This window comes from Trachinotus anak, unplaced genomic scaffold (assembly GCF_046630095.1).
Source record: "Trachinotus anak isolate AG129_WGS33_773 ecotype Australia unplaced genomic scaffold, CSIRO_AGI_Tana_v1 ptg000019l, whole genome shotgun sequence".
Classification (NCBI taxonomy): Eukaryota; Metazoa; Chordata; class Actinopteri; order Carangiformes; family Carangidae; genus Trachinotus; species Trachinotus anak.
In genome coordinates this window covers 13,755,177-13,771,452 of record NW_027273870.1, presented here as the reverse complement: position 1 = coordinate 13,771,452, position 16,276 = coordinate 13,755,177, and the positions used below count along the sequence as shown (strand labels likewise).

The window sequence follows — 16,276 nt, the reverse complement described above, 5'->3', positions numbered from 1 at the left end:
TCAATTGAAAACACTGTATCATGTTGCAATATTTTCCACCCTAAATTCCCACTGAAATCACCTTACTAACGTAGTAATTAATGAGTGAATTAATGGAATTTAAGATAAAAAATATGGATGCTAGTCTGGGTAGGGTTCCTTTTGAGTGTAATTTGGAAATTAAAATAATGATAATGATAATAATAATGATTAAAAAAAATGGAGCTGATCTGGCCAACCATTTAACCGATTCAGTTGGAGAAAAGTTCAAAAATTTTAAAGCAGAATGTAGTTTGGCTTCCTTCTTACCCCTTTAATCATCTCACAACCTCTCAGATTTATCTTGTGACATTTTGAAAAGCATCGACCCCTGGGCTGGGATTAAAATATACAACTGTACAACAGTAAAATGTTGCTTACACACTGATACATTGGAATTAACAATCTAATAATAATATATAAAAAAGAATATATATTTTTACTTTTACTTTGATACTTTAAGTACATTTTGACTTTATTACTTTTGTGCATTTACTGTAGTAAGGTTTTAAACTCAGGACTCTAACTTGTAACAGCATTTTCACTTTGTTGTATTGGTGTTATGCTTTTCAGGCAACAATGATTACAGATTGGTAGGAAACAGGTCTAAATAGAAATTATCTTTGAAGCACATGTGTCATAAATGAATACAGTAAATTAAAGCTGTTATTTTGCAGCCATATTTGTCAAATTAATTGTGCTATGTAACTACAGCTCCACCCTGTGGTAGATTAGATTGGTGCAGCTAATACAAAATATTTTATCAACTGACTTCTCGTGTTATCATTGGATAAGAAATGTTGAAGCCATTCATATCCTCTAACACCAGGCAGCTGGACATTTCCTGATATATTTTCATGATGTGACTGAGTCTACAATGACAACTTCTCCTCCCTCGGACAAGACTAAATCTTGGAAGTTCAGTCGATCTTGGGAAAAGTAGTTCATGATATCACCTGGCACATCCTTTTAGTTTTGAACACCCAGCCTTGCCTGGAAAGGCCTCTCAGGTGCCATTTAAAAAACACACAGGACAACAACAGGATGTTATCAGTAACTGAATTCCGCTACTTTGAAGTTCTGATAATGATACTGTTAACTGATGTTTTTTTTTTTTTTAACAAATATTTGTAATAATTAGATATTCACCAGACATTGTGTTTGGAGTTCTGTCTAAAGGGTTCAGTTTTTTTCAGACCAGAGTCTTGTTCCTCCTGTTCTCAGAGTCTTTAGATGCTGTCAGTCAGACTCCAGCAGGCTGTAATGTCTTTTACTCACAGTGTCTCTGTCTGGTCTCTCTACCAAGAAGACACAATTGATTGAGAACTGCTGTCATCCTTCAGCAGGTTCTTCATCTCTGCAGAGGACTTAGGTTCTTGGTCAGGGTTGCCAAGTTTGACTGGACGTTCCTTAGACTTGATGGTTTGGTTTTGTCCTGACCAGCAGTCCAAACTGTGGAACCTTACATACACAGGTGTGTGTCTTTCTAAATTCAATGAATTCAATTTGTCACAGGTGGACTCAGGCCAGGTTCTAGGATAATTAAAGCAAACAGGAAGCAGCTTAAAGGTTACTTACTAAAGCCACTATACAGCCAAAGCTTTTCACCACTGACACAAGTCAGACAGTTACACAATCTGATGGTGTGATGTTAAACCTCTAGTTAGTCGCCTTAAAGTCATTTGGAGTGTACAATCGTGTATAGGACTATGACGCAAAGAGTCTGATCATCATTTCATAACCTGGTGAAAGACATTATCTTGTTGCTCACTCACTCACTCCCTCACCCACTCACTCATCCGCTCAACAAAGAACTCTTGTTGGTTACATTTGGTTTATTCTTACATTTATTTACATTACAGTTACAGGAGAGGGAGGTGAGGGAACAGTGCACACACACACACACACACACACACACACACACACACACACACACACACACACACAGAGGTTGAGCTACTGTAGCGATTTCTCACAGATCCACTGGATCCTGGCACTGCAGTTGAAGTCGTTCAGGCCAATGAAATTAATCATTGTACGAAGTTCACCGCAGTCCTCTCCTCCAAACGCTCCATCAGGCTGTCCACGAGCCCACAGCAGACTGCACACAGAGCAGGAGAGAGTGTGGGAGGGAGGAAGGGAGTGCGTGAGTTTCTTAATCTGATTATAATAAAATACATGTATCATTGTGTTGGGTACACAACAGCATGTGTGTTCTGAAATACAATGTGTTGTCATGTGTGCATGAAAATAGTCTGTTTGAGGTGAAGCAGCTTATGACTTTGAATATAACTGCAAGAGCTCACATCTGTAGGTTTGTGGCATTTTATCTGTCAAAGCACTGCGCCAAAACCCCAAGAATCAGGAGACAGCCTTGTTGGGTTCTTGCAAGAATCTAGATTCTTTTGACATGAGGTTTTTTGATAAGACATTATCAATACTGGGATCAGAGCATGTCCAGTGCAGTACAGTGTTACTGAGGCTCAGCCCACAGTGCAGGATGAGCTGCCTCACCTGTCTTTGTTCACTGGTGTCGCATCCACCCAGATCCAAGTGCCCTCCACCTCCCTGTCAGTCATACCGACCCACGCCGCCATGGTGAATCCAGTGAGGAAGTTCTGTTAAAAACCAACATCCTCACGAACAGCACATTACACACACTAGCCTGTTTAAATGTTTCATCTATCTTTTTCTCTCCAGATAAACTCAAAATGATTTTCAAATCAAAAAAGTATATATTGTGCAGTGGTGTAGGGGGGCATGAAGGTACCTGTTCCTGTCTGCTGCCAATGATGACCAGGTCAGCATCTCTCTGCACACAGTCCCAACGGCTGTCGTCCCAGCTCCTCCTCTGTGAGGAGATGTAGTAACAGCTGGAGCCGAACATCAGCCAGCTCTGCGGACAGCTGTGTTCCCCTGTCTTGCCTCCACACACCAACATCACATGTCAAATACAGAACAAACAGGATAGAGCACAACAGTGATGCAACAGAGAACAGGATGCTGCAAGTCAACACATGGCACAAAGCTACAGAAAGAACTCTGTATGAAGGTAAACACATTCATGGAGAAATCTAAGGTCTTAGTAGATGACTTATTATTTTGGTTTCTGCTTCTTTAATGTAGTTTCACATTTCCAGGCCTTTATATGTCCCATATTTTACTCTTCTCCAGTGTTTTATTTTAAGTATTGATATCTATATATAGTAACAGCAGGTCAGTCACTGCTTTTTGAGTGATTCAATAAAAATATAGCAGATTTCAGGTAAACACTTAGAGAAACCAAATCCTGCAAAGTTGGATGGTGGGTGTGGGTGGGTGAAACTTGAGGTGTGGCTGATGGCAATGTTCACTTTGTTGTGACATCACAAAGTTACAGAAGTCCTGACAGCTCATTTTAAGGCTCAGTTTCTGAATACAGGCTGTGTGCATTTCTTTCAGGACTGAGCACTTTGATACTTTCACATTATTAATATAGAACTTTGACCTTCTTTATAATCAAACAACACATGGACATCTACCTTTATGCAATATGGGTCCTTTATAATTCTTCCACTGAAACAATCTCAGAGATATAATCACTCTGACTGATCACAGCTGATAGATAATTGAGGTGTCAAGTTCTAGCTTATGGGAGCTGTTTCATCAAGATGAACAGACAAACAATCAGGGCCATTAAACCACTGTAGAAGAAGACAGCACACCGAAGTGACATCATTTAAATAGCCCCAAATGATGGAGAACTGTGTAGAAAACATGACAGAAATCTAATGTTTCTCTTTTTTCATGTATGTAATGTGAGGAAGGTTCCTGCCTCCTCCTCCTCCCCCTCCTCCTCATCACTCCACACAGATTTGAAGTGACAAATAAGCCAGCATCATGTACATCATCATTTATTCATTGCACCTTGTCACATTTTCTTTCTGTCGATACACCAGCATTTCCACCACAGCCATATGTAAAAACTTTTTTTTTTTTTTTTTTTTCAATATTTGGACTTTTTTCCTCCAACTACATATCCATGTCAAAACACTGTATTTATCTCGAGTTCACCTATTAAGTTCAATCCAGTATTCACTCTTCTTTTAGCTCTGGTTCCGTCTCAATCACCTCCACAGAAAAATAATTGTCTCTTAGCTAGCTAAATGCTCCATCAGCTGGAAGCTACCTTTGTCATTTGACAAGGTTGGACAGTAATAAAATACATTTACTTGAGTACTGCACTTAACTATATTTTTCCAGTATCTGTACTTTACTTTATTATTAGTATTGGTATTAGTGTTATTTGTTTTGGAAAACTTCTGACTTTTACTCCACTACACTTAAAACACAGATATTGTACTTCTGCCTCCACAATTTTATATTATTTTGAAAAATCTGACAGACCACTGTGCCAGAACCCCAAGAATATGGAGATATATTTCTTAGGTTCTTGCAAGAATCTGGATCATATCTGGAGATTTTTTGATATGACATCTTACAATTCAGTGATCAGAACATGTCCAGCCCAGATTTCATCATATATGGATCATAGTTTGAAATATCTGGAGCAACTACATTTCTAGATTCTGGGGTATTTTGCACGGTGGACCATATACTGTGTTCATCACAGGAGAAAAACCAACCAACCAACCAACCAACCAGTCAGCTCCTCCACTGTTAGTCATGTTCAAACCTGTCAGTGTCCTAACAATGGCGATGTTAGATAAAGATGAGGCAGACTGTTTGCTGTGTTTACCATGACCAAACTTCAATCAGTAGGTTGTTTCAGAGAAATTAGGTTCTCTAAATGTGGAACAAAACAACAATGTGTTAACATAAAAAAATAAATACTTTTAAATACTGAAGTATTTTAAAAATATATTAACTATAACTCAAGTAAAAATGTGACTCAACAACTTTCACTTGTATTGGAGTTATATTTGACCTGGAGGATCTACACTGTGACTCCAGTAAAGGAGCTGTGGACTTTGTCCTCCTCTGCCATCAGGTGCTGAGCAGATACAACAGTGGACAGTGGCTTTATCAGAGCGTGTTTGCCAAATGTTGGTAAGACCGAGCCTAAACAGGGATGTTACCAGCTGTAAAACCAAAACAAAGAGCTACAAGATCCTAAAACGTGGAGCAAAGCTGAGGTGTGTGTCTACCTTTATCAGCTGGTTCACTCAGAGCAAGTCTCAGGCAGATGTTAAGGGTCGCTTGGAGAACACACAGCAGCCCGAAGCTCAGCAGAACCACACTGAGATGTCTCAACTCTGCACAAAACACACACAGACGCACAAAGAACACTTGTGGGAGGTGGTAATTCTGTTGTTAACTAATCACGGAACACATCTGCTGCTTAACATAAACTGTCTTAAACGCTACTAACTAATCCAGATGTTGTCAGATGCTGTGCAACAAACACACAGCAGCACCTTCATCACTCACTCGGTCTCTCAGTCGTCTCTGTAGCTGCATCCTCAGGCTCAGCTTTGGCGAACTGCTGATATTCACCGACTTCAAAGGCGGTGTCAGACTCGCTCAGATGAAAGGCAGCCATGTTCACTCAGCTGCAGTGAGAAGGTGTGTGCTTACTGTCTGATGGCAAGCCGCACTTCCACTCCACCATGTCCTTGCCCCGCCCCTCGTGTCTTGTGTCAGAGGAAGTGTTTTCACATCAAGTTGGACTCGAATCTTCTTTTTTCTTTTTCTCTTAACATTTGATGTCTTGTCATGTCATGATTAACGTTTTTAGAGAATAAAATCTGTGAGAACATTTCCTGTATGTTTTTGATTTGGCTTGTTGTTCCTGAGGGAGCTATAAAACAATTTTTTAAACTTTTGTTTCCAACCGCAAAACAACAGAGGAAACGTGAGAGATGTAGATGCGATTAGACCCCATCAGGATGTCATCATATGTGAAAAGGGGGTGAGGAATAGGAAACCCTCCGTGGTGATGGGAAGCAGAGGATGCTGGAGATCTGGATGTGAGCTGGACCTGGATGTGAAGACTGGAGGTGGATGGTGTGGAAGGGAGTTGCAGCACTGAAATGATGCTGACAGCAGAAGAGAGGAGAACAGACTGTAAAGTTTGACAGCGACAATGTAATTGGTTGATTGAGATTGTGGCGAAATCTGATTGGTTGCTGAAAACGCCTGAAGTCAACTGATTACAAGAAGTAGGGTGAGAGAGGGAGAGAGCGAGAGAGGATTATGAATGAAAGAGGAATAAAGAGTCCTTTTCCTGATTGAAAAATAAAAATCAAAGGACAGAATTAGGTTAATTATTAATTTGGATAAAGGAAACAGATTTGTTCCTCATTTTAAAGAATGTGATATAAAAATGTTTATCATTTCAGAATACATGTTTGATGTGTTTATAATTTATATTACAGAGGCCTTTTTAGATTAAATGAAGGTTTCAGGACTGATTGCATTCATTCTAACCTGACAGTCCTGCAGTAAGGATGCTGTTCTTGGACTCAGGCACACTTAAGCTCACCCTCATTTAGATCCGTGATGGTAGGCTAAATAACAGGAACACTTGTTTGTCTGATGCCATACATCTCAGTAGGAGCAGCACACGCTCTACAACAGTTTTAGTTTAAATGGAGGAGTACCGTCAGAAGAGACAAACCAGGGAAATGTTTGGGGCCCACAAGGGCAAAGGGGCCCCTGGTGGCCCCTCGTACAGCCAGATTTTGCAATGAAAACTATAAAGCCCCTTAAACCTCCCATAAAAACACACAGTGAAAATCCATTAGTTGCGCCCCTGATGATCTGTAGATACCATCCTCAACTGCCTGCATGTGAAATGTTGAGAGGATTTTTGTAAATTGAAGCGTCTGCTGATAGTCTGCACGTGGGGGGTTTCTTCGATGGGCTTCTTTAGAATCTAGGGTCACAGCTGAGATTTAAGACTGAACCTGCTGATTGGGCTCCTACTGTCAGGGCCCCTGGGCTGAAGAGATGAGGCAGAATAAATCATTTAAATCACTTAAACCCAATTTTATAGAGTTGCTTCTATGTGATGTTGTCTTTTATCCTCTTTTGCCTTTTTTCTGTATCTACTCTAATTGTTTCAGTCATATTGAAGTCTATTGTTTGTTTTCTGTCCAGCCTCCAGTTGTATTGTTATTGCTTTGGCTTTGTTGTTAACACTTTGTTTTTAAAGGTGCTATTTAAATAAAGTTATTACATATAACCTTAACTAACCCTAGCTTTAGCCAGGTGTCTGGCTAAACTGACAACTGAGTACTTATTGAACTACATTCAAATTTTAATTCCATTTTCATTTTTGCTAAATTTAATGGAAATGACACAATTCAATATAAACTAAGTATCATTAAAGTGAACTTCGATTAACTTGTAAGTGACATTTGTCAAGATGAGCCTTTTGTCAAATCAATTCAAATCATGGTGTCACTGGTCAGTCTGTCATCACATGATCTCAGGTGGTGTAGGATAATTCAAGTATGTTTCGATTGTTCAAGTAAAATATTCTGAAACTGTATCATAGTTTTGTCTCCAGTTTGACTCAGTGTAGAAACGTCCTGTTGAGAAAAGACCAAACACAACAGCAGCAGCTTTACACAACAGTGTGACACGCATATTTTACACAAGTGTGGTTCAAAACACTGGCATGTCTCACACAGACACTTTTATTTCTCACTGTTGCAACTCTTGAAATGGTGCAAACACTGACATTTACAAAGGATTGTGGTACACAAAAAAAAACATATATATATATATATATATATATATATATATATATATATATATATATATATATATATATATATATATATATATATATATATGATATCACAAGTGATAATAAGATGTTTGGCTCAGTTCATGGTCACATCTGTATGTGGAACAAGATCTTACAGATGAGACAGGACTACATGAACACATGAAGCCCGAGTATAATCTGTTTGTGTTGTAATTTAAACCTTAAATGTTTTCTGCTGTGTAACTTTTTTATTTCTGTCACTCATAAACAGCACGTCTACATCTGAAACTAAAATTTGCGGAACAACCAAAATGAAATAAGAAAATAAAAATTGATTTGCTTCTTCAATGACTAATATCACTAAATCAGTGTGTACATTGTGTATATACAAGCCTGTGCACGTGTGTGAAGGAAACTGTGAAGTTTAACCACATACACAAGAAAAAAAATTCTCTGGACAATCTGTGTCACTCCACTGTAGCTGTCACATGATAACACCATGTGACCCTCAGATGCTTAATACTGACAAACACACACATCATCATTCAGCTCCAACAGTGAGGTCATCTGTAAAAATCACACTTGGTTCATGCACGTGCACTGTAAGTGGCAGACTTGCACCATGAGCATGTGCTTTACAAATTCAGCTGCTCTTGTGCAGTCGTTTTTCATAACACTTTCATAACATAACACAAGAGGAACTTGTTCACTTCCCAATCGATGTGTTTACACCCACAGGTTCTTACATAAGTTGCACTAATTCAGTGAAGTTATATCATGAAGAATCAGGAAACCACTGACTGAGATGTTCAGGAACATTTTGTTTTTTTTCCAGTTAAGTCAGAGAAGAAAAAAACCTGATGTTTCATGAGGAAATTAGTGTGAGTGCTTGTCAATATATCTGCATCAGCCTTTTGAGTCTCGGGTGCTGCAGGGGTCCAGCCTGTCTGTCTGCCTCTCCAGTGTATCAGTAAATATGTGTGAGCGAGTTCGAAACAGAGTTCTGCAGGAATGAGTTCTAAAGCCTGGAAATTAAATGCATTTTATCACTTCCTGTTCCCTTGTCCTTAAGTCTCTAGGTGTTTAAATGGGTTTTTGGTTTATATGACTGAAACAAAATCTGTTTAACACAAGCTCAAGACATTTTCTCGTTTTGTTCTCTGACATCAGTAAATACCCCAGTTGTAATTTCCTGAAGCTTTTCCGTCTGTTAAATGGTGTGTTTATAAAATGTTTATTTTCTGTAATAATCCAAAAGACAATGGAACTAGAATAACCACCCCACAGCTGTATCCCTCTGCCACTAAGACTATTTTCAGATTACATCCCTGTTTATCCAGACTCACGTAAATTTTGTCCTATTGCTGTGCAAAGTCTTGAGTTATAATGTCACTGTGATCTTAACCTTTGACCACCAAAATCTAATCAGTTCACCCTTGAGTCCAAGTGAACATTTGTACGAAATTCAAAGAGGTTCCCTAGAGGTGTTACTGAGATATTGTGTCCACGAGAATGGGACAAACAGACAGGCAACCCAAAAACAATATGCCTCGGCTCTGGCTCATCTCATTGGCTGTTTATGGAGGGAACTATGTGAGGGTTGGTCTATAAAGATACATCATCCCTGCAGCACTCTGTGTCCAGTAATCTAAGGTGACATAATTAATAGGAAAGTTTATTTTGATCCTTGTTCCCACAGGAGGTCGAGATAATTCAAATAAAATTTAAAATAAAATGTAAAACTCACAAACACAACAGTATGTGGTCGCTCACATCATTTGTCTCCATCAGCTATATCAAGCTTCTGTTTTATTTTACAATCAGTGACGACGCAGCATGATAACGTGGATGATTTGTGCGGCTGCTCCGTCCAGCAGTCTGCAGACAGATGACACGTTCTTCTAACAAGAAGAAACCAAAACATGACTCACCAACAGGAAGTGTGTGTAGGCGTACTGAGAGTGTGTGATGGGCATCACTGAGGTGGAGGGGGAGGAGGAGGGGGAGGGGGGAGGTCAGAGAAGGGGAAAGAGTTTGGTGGCCAGAGAGGAGAGGAGAAAGATGGATTGAAGAAAGATGGAGGAGGAGGGTAGAGAGGGAAGCTGGGTGGGGGGAAATGGTGAGGAGGGGGAGGAGGGTAAGGGCAGAGTGGAGGAAGGCTCATGGGGGGCACGTCTGCATGTCTGGGTGGTGTGTGTGTGTGTCTGAACGGTGGGTGTTTGTTCCTTGGGTTCTGGTGCCTGAAAGAAGGCCCTGCATGTCTTGGTGGGAAACCCCTGACATCATGCTGCTGTTGCAAAGTGTTCTGGGTAGAATTATCTGGAAGGAGAAAGAGACATGAACCAATGAAAGAATGAAAAAAAGGAGAAATTGGATTAGATGATCTAAACTTCATTCAGGCAAAGTATACACCAACAGAGTGAGTGTGTACCTGTATTGTTATTGTCCCTCCTCTTCTTGGAGTTTTTCACCTTCCTCTTTGCCTCCTGTTCTTTCTCATCATCACTATAATCTAAAGCCTAGAGAGGGAGAGGGAGAGGGAGAGAGAGGGGGGGGTGAGTCCTCAGTAAAAGCAGTGCAGATAAAGTTTCTGTAACACTGGTGCTGTTCAGAGGTTCAGAGGTTTGACTGAGTTCTGCCTCAGTTACGAGTCTGATCATAAACTGCAATGATGAGAACTTCAGCCATGGTCATGAAAGATTTTAATGTTACTACTTTAATAATATAACGGTTCTCTTATCGCTACGTTTTTAATTTCTAAGAGAAAAAAACTAACTAATTAAGAACAGAATTAATATTGATTTATTTATCAAACTTTTGAACAAATCACTATTATATACAGATTTTATCATGATGAAATTAAAACAAATATAATGCACATGATTTACTACTGGAGTTTTTCTGTGACAGTACTTTTACTGTGCATTTGTTTACCCGCAGCAGCCTCCAACCCCCTGAAATTGATCCTACAGTCTTTAAAAATGTAGCCCGTTCAATACCAGGTTTCAATACCCATCCCTTTGCTCCACCAGTGGTGAACTGTCCCTGTCAGTCTCTTCACCCACCCTCCCTGTGTGCCTGTCACTCGGGGCGCACATGAGAGCATGCTGTGTGTGTGATCAACCCTCACAGATCCAAGCCTGACACCATACTACATTTGAGGGGAAACATGCTGCAGCGCGTTTAGTTGTAATTATAAAAAGCTGATTGGCACCAAACACGTTGTCTGTGGCTCAGTGAGATGCTAATAAATGATAATCTTGGACCCTGATGCATGAAATTATTTTCTATGTTTGAAGAGGTCTTTTGTGCACCTGTGCCAACAGAAACCTAGAGAACTGTAATACAAAGGGATGTGAGCTGGTGGAACTAAACCATCTGCACTCAATGCAAACAGACTGCACCAGGGAGAATGGGGTTATGAGATTATCAAACAGCCTGAAACTGAAAATAAATGACTTGTACAAGGAGAAAACATCAGTGTTGTCAGCATGCTCAACCTGATGTGTTTACATCCGTCTCTCTGTGCTTACCTCCTCAGGTGGCTCCTGATCATTCTTCCAGGATGCATCAGATCCCCTTAACCTGAAAGAGAAACATTTTCACTACAACATACTGCACACGTCTAGTCTACAATGCTATACACAATATATACCTCGATATTTTGAAATAACCTCTATAGCACCTCATAAATGTGCAATTTAAACCTTTGATGCATAAAAATATGCCATTTCTTTTCTGAACCCATTCGACTGCCTCCTACAAGTTACCATTATTGAACACATAAACTTGCTTTGGCGCTTAACTTCTTTCGCTCTCTCACATGCCCAGGAGTTTTCTGGATGGGTGGGGCAGTGTGTCTGTGAGATAGAGAGACACCCACAGGAGAGAGCGAGAGTAGCGAAACTGCAAAGCAAAATTCATGCCAGCATCTTAAAACAATTATGTGACAATTTGCAATATAGTTATTTACTACATCCCACATGAAACATGCGGCGATACATAGAGTATATTCGATTTATCGCCCAGCCCTGGTCCAAAATAATCCTTACATCACATCAGAAGTGACAAATCGCCAAACAAACCATATAACTATATTATATTGGTCCAACTTTATTATTTGCTCTGTGCTACAGATCTACAGAAAGGTGAGAAATTAAAGGGGAAACCAGAATAACTGAGTGGAGAAACACAGTGACTGCAGCCTCCACACAGAGCAGAAGGAGTCACTGATGTTTGAATCATATCTGTTCTGGCAGAATGTGGTGGAACAACACCTGACTTCCTTTAATTCGTCTCACACACTCACACACACACACACACACACACACACACACACTTTAGTAGGTCAACAGCTCATTAACGCAAATATCTAATCAGCCAATCACATGGCAGCAACTCAATGCATTTAGGCATGTAGACATGGTCAAGACAACCTGCTGAAGTTCAAATCGAGCATCAGAATGGGAAAGAAAAGTGATTTAAGTGACTTTGAACGTGACATGGTTGTTGGTGCCAGACAGGCTGGTCTGAGTATTTCAGAATCTGCTGATCTACTGGGATTTTCCCGCATAACTATCTCTAGCGATAAGAGAGAATGGTCTGAAAAAGAGAAAATATCCAGTGAGTGGCAGTTCTCTTGGTGAAACTGCCTTGTTGATGCCAGAGGTCAGAGGAGAGTGGCCAGACTGCTTCAAGCCGATAGGAAGGTAACAGTAACTCAAAAAACTACTCATTACAACCAAGGTATGCAGAAGAGCATCTCTGAATGCACAACATGTTGAACCTTGAAGCAGATGGACTACAGCAGCAGAAGACCACACCAGGTGCCACTCCTGTCAGCTAAGAACAGGAAACTGAGGCTCACCAAAATTGGACAATAGAAGATTGGAAAAACGTTGCCTGGTTTGATGAGTCTCAATTTCTGCTTGTGACATTTGGATGGTAGATTGGCGTCAACAACATGAAAGCATGGAGCCATCCTGCCTTGTATCAATGGTTCAGGCTGGTGGTGGTGTAATGGTGTGGGGGATATTTTCTTGGCGCACTTTGGGCCCCTTAGTACCAACTGAGCATCGTTTAAATGCCACAGCCTACCTGAGTATTGTTGCTGACCATGTCCATCCCTTTATGACCACAGTGTACCATCTTTTGATGGCTGCTTCCAGTGAGATAAAGCGCCACACCACACCACAAAGCTCAAATCATCTCAAACTGGTTTCTTTAACATGACAATGAGTTCAGTGTACTCAAATGGCCTCCAAAGTCCCCAGATCTCAATCCAATTGAGCACCTTTGGGATGTGGGGGAACAGGAGATTTGCATCATGGATGTGCAGCCGACAAATCTGCAGCAACTGTGAGATGCTATCATGTCAATATGGACCAAAACCTCTGAGGAATGTTTCCAGCACCTTGTTGAATCTATGCCACTAAGAATTAAGGCAGTTCTGCAGGCAAAAGGGGGTCCAACCTGGTACTAGCAAGGTGTACCTAATAAATTGGTTGGTGAGTGTGTGTGTGTGCACTTACATTTTAAGCTGTTGTGTGAGAATGTATCCTGTGTATTCTTTGATGGCTGGTGCATAATAAACAGTCACACCCTCCGTCAGCCCCTTGCTGCTTATCTGCTCCACTGAGTTCAGGCGTAAAATGTACAGCGGGCTGGTGACCGGGCCGAACACTTCAAACACCTGAGACACACAAACAACACAACATCATGAATGTGGAAACAAACAGATAAAGAAAATGAGAGAGGACAAAAGTAGAGGTCGTCAATTTTCTGCTGGTCCACCCACCTTGCCCACTGCCTGCCTATCAGATGTGAAGATGATGCTGTCATCGGTCAGAGGGGGCGTGTCTTTCAGGGACTGGATGACAACTGCAGAGACAGAGAGAGTGGGTAAAGAGAGAGCTGACCCCCCAAAAAAAAAAAAAAATTGGTTAATCAGCCCGTAACAGTTGAGCTGTGAGCTCAATGTGAGTGTATTCACCGAGCTGCTGTATAATACTGGAGACTGTTCCTACAGCCTGCAGTTCTGCATCCTCTGGTAATGACACACACACCTCCTCTGCTGCGGGCAGCTCCTACACACACACACACACACACACACACACACACACACACACACACACACACACACACACACACACACACACAATGATGTTTTAGCCAAGGCTCTGATGGCATTAACAGTGGATCTGTTCATAAAGTTTAGAGATAACAGGAAAACAAACAAGATAACGGGACCAAAAAATGAGCGATGAGACGTCTGGTGAGAAGCTGCTACCTTATTAGCACTTGTGGTGATTGCTCAGACCTCAGAAATGAGGCCTGAACATTGTTTTGTATGGTAAAGTGAAATATTTACCACAGTACAGTCACGTTTTCTGCAGGGGCTGATTTGTCTGTCTTTATTCTGCTCATAGTACTCATCATACATGCTGATGCAGTGACCCCAGAGAAAACAGGTGTCCGTATGGGCCAAACCTCAGGACAGGAACACACTGGATGTAGTGTGTGCGCGTGACTACTTGGTTTTAATTTCGGCGCCGTTGTGAACAGGTTGTAGTGGACACACTGCCTGCGGGATGTGCAGGATCTAGAGATCTGGTGTCTCTTCTACTTTTTACGTGTGATGCATGGCTCCCAGCAAACAGACACAGAAAAGACCAGTTGATGTCGTAGTGACATCATACCAGCAACTTCACATAAAACTGACACCTTTCACCATGGTCTCTATGTCTATGCTGAACCTGTCATGAACAAATATATTTAATCATTTTAGCAGCAACATGTGAAGTCAGTGACATTTTAGTGTTATTGTATCAGAAATACATCAGTAATTAATTTATAATGAAAAGAAATCCAACATTTGTGTAGCCAGTAAACTCTACATGAACAGACAGAGCTAACAGTAGCAGCAACGCAGCAGACACACAGTCAGTGTGAATGCACACACGAGCCACAGCAGTTCAGTGACGCAGCCATCACGCACACGCACTGCAGGCAGTGTGTTCCTGCCATTACAGAAACATATATTATTTTAAAATAAAACCTACAAGATCTGTTTTAAGTTATACTTTAAGTACCAAAGAGCTGAGATTGAAGATTTTCTGTCCTACATGAGATAATAATTTGTGACTTTGTCCATTTCCACTCACAAAATAATTCTTCTTACCCCTGAGAACTGCTTTGCAGGAAATCATGTCAAAATAATGCCATTCAGAATGAAACTGGTATAGAACGATAACAGATACATAAAATACTTTATTAATCCCTAGAGGAAATTCAGATTTTTTAGGAGAGATTATTCAGGTTTTCTGTTCAAAACATTACAGTGTGTGACCAATGGAAAAGACCCCACTCTGTACAGTGGACAAACAGGTGAAACGATACTGGGGACGCAGGACGTTACTTAAGGACTGCAAGTCATACAAATAATCCACTGCTTGAGCCACATCACTGTTCTTCAAAAACACACATAGACGAACCTCCAGCAGGACTTCATCTCTGGTTTTGATGGGGGCCGGTTGGCTGAAACCCTCATCGTCGTCATCATCCCCAAATACACGGGCAGAGGGAGAGGAGGAGGACGAGGAAGAAGAGGATGATGAGGAGGAAGAGGAAGAGCTGTCACTGAAGAAAGGAGAAGAAGCATCACTATCTGAATTATTTGTTTCCTCCCTGGCAGCCATCATGTTTGGATTTAACACATCAATAACAAGCCTGTTGTGTACGCTGGTATAAATACCTGTCAGAATCTTCAGAGTCATCGTCCTCACAGTCCTCTGGCTTACACACACTTTGTAAAGAAAACAATGCTGCTGTAGAGTCTATCTGTACAGCTCCATTTTCTTCTGACTGTGTGCGTGTGTTTGACGACAGGTCTGCATTGGCAGAGGTTACAGTCAGACTTTCAGGTTGTGTTGTCTCAGTAAGCTCCATCTCCTCCTCCTCCTGGTGTATAGGTAACATCTGTCCATTTTCCTTCACTAGTTTTTCATCCATCTGAAATGTTACACACATTTCAAACCCTTGAATGAACAAAGACACTAAACTCATTACAACATTTTTTTCATAACTAAAATATTTAAAGCGGAGCTGAAACTAACCTTCAGATTTTGAGTCTTACCTGATAATACACTCGAGCTCTGAAAAATTGTGATGGAAATTCAGACGTTGAATGAATTGTTTGAATACAGAATTGTCAAAGTTGTCAGAATAATCAATAATGAACGATCCCTCATCTAGAATCCAATATGTATGGTGCACTGTCTGGTTATAGAAAATGGCACCTATGTTGAGGATTCTTGACTTGGTATAAAAATGAATCTCCTGGACCGAGCAGATAACACGGTCAATACAGACTGAAAAAACAGGAATAAATTGTTTTAATGGGATTTTGCTTTATATAAGCCTATCTGACATTATTGTCATCATCTCTGCAAAACTATGTCACTCCTGAAAACAATCACAAATACCAGTGAAGTCGACGGACAACTCAGAGAAACGTACGGAAAACTAAGATAAGGCAAACAT

The 16,276-nt window shown here is 40.6% G+C and overlaps 2 protein-coding genes across 2 annotated transcripts; both read right to left on the bottom strand.

Moving 5' to 3' along the window:
* Nucleotides 1-1,847: 1,847 nt before the first annotated feature.
* Nucleotides 1,848-7,522, bottom strand: LOC139636592 (CD209 antigen-like protein E). Its single transcript, XM_071504802.1, has 5 exons — nucleotides 5,449-7,522; nucleotides 5,166-5,273; nucleotides 2,789-2,943; nucleotides 2,533-2,636; nucleotides 1,848-2,119 (listed from the first exon to the last, which is right to left on the bottom strand). The coding sequence occupies exons 1-5, from the start codon at nucleotides 5,558-5,560 to the stop codon at nucleotides 1,975-1,977; spliced, it is 624 nt and encodes a 207-aa protein (XP_071360903.1). The 5' UTR covers nucleotides 5,561-7,522; the 3' UTR covers nucleotides 1,848-1,974.
* Nucleotides 7,523-7,643: 121 nt separating this feature from the next.
* naf1 (nuclear assembly factor 1 homolog (S. cerevisiae)) lies at nucleotides 7,644-15,888 on the bottom strand. The gene is made up of 9 exons (XM_071504801.1): nucleotides 15,850-15,888; nucleotides 15,489-15,745; nucleotides 15,229-15,373; nucleotides 13,728-13,821; nucleotides 13,533-13,615; nucleotides 13,267-13,427; nucleotides 11,269-11,320; nucleotides 10,167-10,254; nucleotides 7,644-10,054 (listed from the first exon to the last, which is right to left on the bottom strand). The coding sequence occupies exons 2-9, from the start codon at nucleotides 15,743-15,745 to the stop codon at nucleotides 9,711-9,713; spliced, it is 1,224 nt and encodes a 407-aa protein (XP_071360902.1). The 5' UTR covers nucleotides 15,850-15,888; the 3' UTR covers nucleotides 7,644-9,710.
* Between the last annotated feature and the right edge of the window lie 388 nt (nucleotides 15,889-16,276).